Source organism: Dromiciops gliroides, chromosome 2 (genome assembly GCF_019393635.1).
Source record: "Dromiciops gliroides isolate mDroGli1 chromosome 2, mDroGli1.pri, whole genome shotgun sequence".
In the NCBI taxonomy this organism is placed as follows: Eukaryota; Metazoa; Chordata; class Mammalia; order Microbiotheria; family Microbiotheriidae; genus Dromiciops; species Dromiciops gliroides.
In genome coordinates this window covers 636,110,792-636,118,680 of record NC_057862.1, presented here as the reverse complement: position 1 = coordinate 636,118,680, position 7,889 = coordinate 636,110,792, and the positions used below count along the sequence as shown (strand labels likewise).

General features: G+C 45.9%; 1 protein-coding gene across 1 annotated transcript; it reads left to right on the top strand.

Annotated features, from left to right (window-relative positions):
* The first annotated feature begins 884 nt into the window (after positions 1–884).
* CIAO2B (cytosolic iron-sulfur assembly component 2B) lies at positions 885–7,610 on the top strand. Its single transcript, XM_043988056.1, has 5 exons — positions 885–1,120; positions 1,468–1,547; positions 6,024–6,149; positions 6,405–6,450; positions 7,258–7,610. The coding sequence occupies exons 1-5, from the start codon at positions 973–975 to the stop codon at positions 7,353–7,355; spliced, it is 498 nt and encodes a 165-aa protein (XP_043843991.1). The 5' UTR covers positions 885–972; the 3' UTR covers positions 7,356–7,610.
* The last annotated feature ends 279 nt before the right edge of the window (positions 7,611–7,889 follow it).

Sequence of the window (7,889 nt, the reverse complement as noted above, 5' to 3'; positions counted from 1 at the left end):
TATCCCCTCAAGCCCCCTGGATTAGCATCTCTACAATCCAGTTCTCAAGCGCAAAACCTGTCTTTTCATCTTCAAGCCTGCAGGGCCCCTCTGCCAGGATGTGCCAGAGACATCTCAGGCTCTATGTTCTTGTGTCCACGGTGTATCCCGACCTGTTGCAGGCAATTAGATAGAACTCTAAGGCCCGAGTTCAAATCTAGCCTCCAACACTAGCTGTGTGACGCCGGACAAGTCACTTAACCCTGCTTGCCTCAGTTCCCTCATCTGTAAAATGGGGAGATAGCAATTCCTTCCTCAGGACTGTCATGAAAATCAAATAAGATAATAGTTGTAAAGTGTAGAGATATATAAAGGTAAGGTATATTATTATTTCCCTCAAGGAAGATGCCAGCTTCCCGAAAACAAAGCCAGTTTCTTTGTATCTGAAAGACCTTGCATGCAGCAGGCACTCAATAAATGCTGAATGGACTGTAGCTGGCTTCCCAGGGCTGGTCGTTAAACTTTCAGAGCAAGCATTTATACCCGACCTCAGAATCTGCGAATGCTACAGATCTAGGATTGGTGTACTGTCATGGGGACCCTGTAGACTAACAAAGGGTTAATAACGCCACTTAAACATAAAAGTCCCTCCTGCACCTCCCCCTCCCTTCGGGGTCATTGATTCTAATCCACCCGTTTTACAGATGGGAAGGCTGAGGCCCAGGGCGGTGCCGTGACTGGAAACAGGGAACACGATGGTCTGTCTCCCAGGCGGCCTCCCTCCGTTAAGGTCCCGATTTTTCTCGGGCGGCTCCCGAAGCACGAGAAGCGATTAGGACGCAGTGAGGATATTTTTGTCCTCTCTGCACCACCGTAGGTCCCCCCTCCCCTCCCGGAAACGCGCTTTGCTTTTTCGTCTCCGAAGCCACACGCCGGAAGTGAGCCTCGCCGGAGGGGGCGCCCAATGAACGGCCCGTCACGGGTCCGGAGAAGATGGTGGGCGCGGGCAGCGGCGCTGGCCTGGGCGGCCTCTTGGAGAATGCGAACCCGCTCATCTACCAACGGTCCGGGGAGCGACCTGTCACCGCGGGCGAGGAAGACGACCAAGTCCCCGACAGCATCGACGACCGGGAGATCTTTGATATCCACAGGCGGCTGGGAGATCCTGCGCCTGGGGAGTTTGGCGGGTCGCGAACCCCGGGGGCGGGAACAGGAGCGAGAACAGGAACGAGAACGAGGCTTCGGGAGTATGCGAGAGAGGGCCCGGACGGAAGCGAGTTTGGGGCCTGGCGGGGGCGGGGCGGGAGCATCCTCAGGCGTGGAGTGGGCAGGGCCTGGATGAGGTCGGGGTGGGGCATTAGCCCGGTCATTCACAGGCGTTGGGAGGAGCTTAGGTGGGTGGGGGCGGGGCCTGGGCCAAGGGAGAAAGCTCTTCAGCGCCCCCTCCTGTGCTTAGCACAGTAGTATTTTCCTTCATTCGTTTCGCACACCTGATCCGGTCCATCAATGACCCCGAGCACCCGCTCACCTTGGAGGAGCTGAATGTGGTGGAGCAAGTCCGGGTGAAAGTGAGGAAGGGGTGGGGATGGGGGCTGTCCTGCAGTCGCCTTGGTGATCTCTTCCACCCCCCCTGCCCCAGTGATTTCCCTCGGCTAGAGAAGAACCCAACCACAGGGATGCTTTCTCAGTTGTGAAATCAACTAGCCTTTATTAGGCGCCTTGCACTGCGCTAAGCGCCGGGGATATCAAGAAAAGTGAGCGTGGCTTGCGTGTGTGTGTGTGTGTGTGTGTGTGTGTGTGTGTGTGTGAGAGAGAGAGTGAGTGTGTGTGTGTGTGTGTGTGTGTGTGTGTGTGTGTGTGTGTGTGTGTGAGAGAGAGAGAGAGAGAGAGAGAGAGAGAGAGAGAGATGCTTTAAGGTTTAGGAAGTGCTTTCCTCAGTTTTTGAGGCATCATCCCTGCTGGACAGAGGAGGAAACTGAGGTTTAACAAGGCAAGCAGTTTGCCCAGGATCTCATAGCTGGGAGGTCACGACTAGAACTCAGGTCCTTTCCAGGACTAATGTTCTTTATTCCAGATGACCAGGGCTTCTTAAACTTTTTCCACTCGGGGCCCCTTTTTACCCAAGAAATTTTTATACAACCCCAGCATATAGGTATATAAAATAGGTTTACAAAACCTTTCACTGTTCCTAGATTTTTCATGACCCCCACATGACCCCAAGTGGGGTCACATCCCACAGTTTAAGAACCTTTGCTGTAGACCCACCTCCTACAGGAACCTTCCCCAACCCCTCTTAATTCCAGTACTCTCTCTCTGTACATTATTTCCTATTTATCCCTTATATATCTTGCTTTGTATATGTTTGTTTTGCATGTTGTCTCTTCCATTAGATTGTAATCTCTTAGAAGGTAGGGACTGTCTTTTGCCTCTTTTTGTATCCTCAGTATCTAGCACAGTGCCTGGTACATAGTAGGCACATAATAAATGTTTATTGAATTGAATTGTTTAGGAGTCTAGTTCCCCCCTGACTTCCTCTCATTGGATGGATCAGCAGCTTCTAAGATAGCAGTTTTCTTTTGCAGACCAGAATTCTTTCCCTTTGTGGAAAAAAAAATACTACCTTGAAAATTCTTTTTCTTTTTTTATGTTCTGAACTTAATACCAAATAAAATGGGCATTTCCATATTCATAGTAGAACAGACAAAGAGGATTGTACATGAAGCTGCAGATCCTTGTTATGTAGGACTTGATTTTTAAAAAAATAAGTTTGAGGGCAGCTAGGTGACACAGTGGATAAAGCACTGGCCCTGGATTCAGTAGGACCTGAGTTCAAATATGGCCCCAGACACTTGACACTAGCCATGTGACTCTGGGCAAGTCACATTGCCCCACCAAAAAAAAAAAGTTAATCCTGTAGCCTGCAAAACTATCCTGCTTGTTTGTGCTGCTTCCTGGGCTTCCTTCTGGCCTCTTTTCTATGGTTTTGTTTTGTTTTTTTTTTAAAGATGCCTTAATGACTCTCTTTTTTAGGCAGCTAGGTGGCACAGTGGATAAAGTGTTGGTTTTGAAGTCAGGAAGACCTGAGTTCCAGTTTGGATTCAGACACTTAACCAGATTTGTGACCTTAGACAAGTAACTTAACCTTGGCCTGCCTTAGTTTCCTCTTTGTAAAATGAGGGTAATAATACCACCTGTCTTCCAGGATTGTTGTAAGGATCAAATAAGATGATATGTGTAAGCTTTACAAACCTTACAGCACTATGTAAATGCTAGATTTCTTTATTTTTTGGCAATCCTGTGTCTTCCCCTACTTGCCCTTTTATCTCCCCTCTTAGAAAAAAAAGAAAAACATAGCCTTTATAGCAAATATACATAGTCAAGCAAAACAAATTCCCACATTAGCTATGCCCGAAACACATTTATCATATTCTGTATCTTAAGTCCATCACTCCTCTTAAGAAGTGGCTAGGGGGCAGCTAGATGGCGCAGTGGATAGAGCACTGGCCTTGGAGTCAGGAGTACCTGAGTTCAAATCCAGCCTCAGACACTTAACACTTACTAGCTGTGTGACCCTGGGCAAGTCACTTAACCCCAATTGCCTCACTAAAAAAAAAAAAAAAAAAAAAGAAGTGGCTAGCATACTTCATTAGTAGTCTTCTAGAAGCATGGTCATAGGTCATTGCATTGATAAGAGTGCTTTGAAAGATGTTTTTCTTTATAGTGTTATTTTTCAATTGTTCTGCTTACTTCACACTGCATATGCATATATTTTTTCCAGGTTTCTCTGAAGCTATCCATTTGACCATTTCATAATTTGTTTAGCCATTTCCCAATATTTGAGTACCCCTTTAGTTTCCAGTTCTTTGGATGCTACAAAAAGTAGTAGGTGCTATAAATAACTTTATATATGTATGTATGTATCTGTATATACATATACGTGTGTATATGTATGTATATGTATATACATATATATGTGTGTGTGTATATACATATACATATACATGTGTATATATGTGTGTGTATATGTATATATATATATATATATATCTTTTCCTCTGATCCTGATTATAGCCAAGCAATACTATAGCTGGGTCAAGTCAACCAAGTCAACAAACATTTATTAAACTCCTCCTATGAGCTAGACATTGTGCTAAACACTGGGTCAAAGAATATGCACAAATTATTTGCTTTCATCATAGTTCCAGATTTCCAAATGGCCAGTTCATAGCTCCACCAATATTGTGTTGATATTACTATTCCTCCCCACCCACCCCCCAACAATTGTCATTTTCCTATTTTTTTTTACTTTGCCAATCTGATAGGTGAGCTAAAACTTAAGAGTTGCATTTCTTTATTCATTATTGAGAGTACCTTTTGATATTTTTATTGATAGATTGGTTTTCTTTGAAAACTGTTCATATCCCTTGACCATTTTCAAATGGGGAATAGCGCCTCTTTTAAATTTAAACCAATTCCCTGTATGTCTTAGCTATCGGACTTTTATCAGAGAAACCTAATTGAAAGATTTTTTTCCCAGTTAACATTTCCCTTCTAATTTTAACTGAATTGTTTTTGTTTTCACAAACACTTTTTAATTTTATCTAATCAAAACTGTTCATTTTATTTTCTGTGATCCTTTTTGATCTTGGACTCTTCCTCTATCCATAGATCCAAAAAGTAACTTCTTGGGGCAGCTAGGTGGCCCAGTGGATAAAGCACCGGCCCTGGATTCAGGAGGACCTGAGTTCAAATCCGGCCTCAGACACTTGACACTTACTAGCTGTGTGACCCTGGGCAAGTCACTTAACCCCAATTGCCTCACTCACAAAAAAATAATAATAATAACTTCTTTATTCCTCTAATTTGTTTATGATATGTCTAAGTCATGTGTGCATTTGGAGTTTATCTAGGTATATGGTATAAGATGTTTTCTATACAATCTCAACTGCTGCTAGACAATCCTACTATGCTTTCCTTATCAACTCACTATTGCACTTTCCATAACAGCTATTTCTAACCTTTTGTGGAGCAATGAGAGTTAAGTGACTTGCCCAGGGTCACACAGCTAGTAAGTGTCAAGTGTCTGAGGTCAGATTTGAACTCAGGTCCTCCTCAATCCAGGGCCGGTGCTCTATCCACTGCGTCTTCTAGCTGCCCCCATAAGATGTTTTCTAAACCTAATTTTTGCCAAACTGCTTGACAGTTTCCCCAGTGGATTTTGTCAAATAATGAGACTTTTTATTAGTACTTGGGGTGGTCTTTAGGTTTATCCAACACTTTCCTGCAGGGCTTGTTTTCTCTCAGTGTTGCATGCCAAACCTGTTACGCTCATCAGCCTCTCTATTTTTTTTTTTATAAGAATAAGATGGTAGTTTATTTAGGGGCAAGGGTAGGGAGGGGAAGGGGAACCAAGAAAAATCCTCGGACTTCTCATGGGGAGAGAGGCATGGCACAAAGCACGTGCCTCTGAGATACCAATCTCCTCTATTTTTTGGGGGGGGGGGGCCCAAATCATGATGGTTATGGCTTTGTAGAATAACTTGAAACCTGGTATGCTAAGCCTCCTTTGGTCCCTTTTTAAAAATAAAATTGTTTCTCTTAAGATTCTTGATCTTGGGTACCTAGAGAATTCAGGGAGGAAAGCAAGGTGGGTCTCCCCTGCAGTTTGCAGTTTTCCTGAGCAGTTTTGTGGCAGTTTGACCATGGAGGGAGCACTCAGAGCATGGAAGAGCCCAGAGAAGCAGGACAGCTTTGGCAGTCACATGTTGCACTTATGATAGATTTCAAAGTAAAGCACACTGTACCTACTAAAGCTTCCCAGTTTCCCATACAATTCCCTTTTCTGTTCCACTTCAGGTATGAAAATGCTCCTTTCGTTTGGCGTTAAGTTCAGAATGTTTTTCAAACAGCTCAGAGGTGGCGTGGGACTTTCTGCCTGGGCATCAGTATCGATCTAGGTGTTTCCCTCCTTGTGGAGAGTTGACCTTGATATTGGGAGAAGAGCCCAGATAAACAGTAGCTAGCACTTTCTCCTTCCTCTGCAGGTTAATGACAGGGAAAGCACAGTGGCTGTGGAATTTACTCCCACAATCCCTCACTGCAGTATGGCTACGTTAATCGGCCTGTCCATCAAAGTCAAGCTGCTCCGCTCCCTGCCTGAAAGGTTCAAGGTCAGTGAAGGACTGGGGTGCTCCCTCCCTGCATACTTGCTCTGTGTCTGACTTGGCAGTTAACCTTTTGGGGTATTGGAGTGAGGTGCCAGTCACACACTGCCATCCCTCATAAGAGGCCATTGAGGAATGAGGATCCATAAACTTCCTCCTAAGTCACCATGTCCCAGGCCCTGAGAGGCTGAGAGATAGGCACTTAGCAAGGATCCATATTTCTTCAAGGCCTTTTAGTGACTCTGTAACTCTTCCTTCCAGATGGATGTTCACATTACCCCTGGGACACATGCCTCAGAACACGCTGGTGAGTATGGACCCTAGTCCCACACTTTTCCTGGCAGTGCATTCTCAGTTCCATCCAAGAAAGGATGGAATTGGGTTGGGTTTTTCCTGGTTTCCATCTACTCAGCATGAGATCTCTCCATTTCTTGGGTCTGAATTAGGGCAAGTGACCTTCTCTTAACCCTAATTCCCAAGATCAGAGTCAGGAGAAAAGATCTGGATTGAAATCTGGCTCTGGGTACCATCTCTTTGCCATCCAAACCTAATTTTCCCCTTTCCTTCATCAAACTCCCTACCTCCTTCCTGCCTGCCAGTATATCCACTCCCTCTGGGCAAAGGGGAACCTGGTTGGTGGAGGTCTGGTCCAAAGCTTGTATCCCACTTGGGGAGAAAGGGCAGAAGGAGTAGGAAACATGGCCACGTGCTGATTTCCTGTTGGAAGGCTAGATGGTACGGGACTTGGTAACTGACTGGATAGAGAGAAGCTGGAACAGCAGAAAGGTCATTGAGCCTAGAATCAGGAACTTGGGGTTCTAGGTCCAGTTTTTCATAGCTGTGGCTTGAAACAAGTCAAATACGTTCTCTTGGCCTCAGTTTCTTCTGAAATGTGTAGTTGGACTGAAGAGATCTCTCAGGTCTATTCCAACATTCCTATTCTTTGTCTCTGGTCCCTTATAGTTCTAACATTCTCTAGCATAAAGCCCTTTGCAGCTCTGTCAGCCTCAGATAGCAGGGGGTGCTCAGAAGCAGTGGGAGTGAGCTGGACAGGCTCTGGGTGCAGTGGGATGGGCTGCACCCACCTGCTGGTCTCTGCTTGTTTCTTATCCAGTAAACAAACAACTCGCCGACAAGGAGCGTGTGGCAGCAGCTTTGGAGAATTCCCATCTACTGGAAGTTGTGAACCAGTGTCTGTCAGCTCGTTCCTAGCTCACTTAGGAGAGGAGTCACCTCCAGGGGATCCTGCAGCTCTCACCTGCCCATAGGAGTCCTTTCTGCCTTTCCACCTCCCCCCATTTGTCATTCACGCCCCCTTGTTTGTCTGTATGTGGGAGATGCTGCGGCCGTTTGGCAAATGGCTGTCCAGGTGGGCACAAGGGGATACCAGTAAATGCATTGTGCCACTGAAGAGGACACTGGAGATATTTTAATAAACCCTTAATTTATACTTCACAGTCACAAAAAGTTCCCAAGCCATGTGTTTTCAGAGGAGTCGCCAGGGTGAGGGCCAGGCCACTTCTGCACCCCCAGCAAAGACAGGGAAGCATAGCTGGAGGGAGGTCCCTGGGCCTGCATCAGGGAGGCTAGGTCTGCAGCCTTGGGCCAGGAGGCAGAGCAGCCCGGGATGATGGGGGGAGGAGTGTTCAATGAAAGGCTTGGTCCAATGGGCCCATGGCAGAATTAGCCTCTTGGAACCAGAGGGACCTGGGTACTTGGAGCTTTGCTTCTAGACATAGAACCATT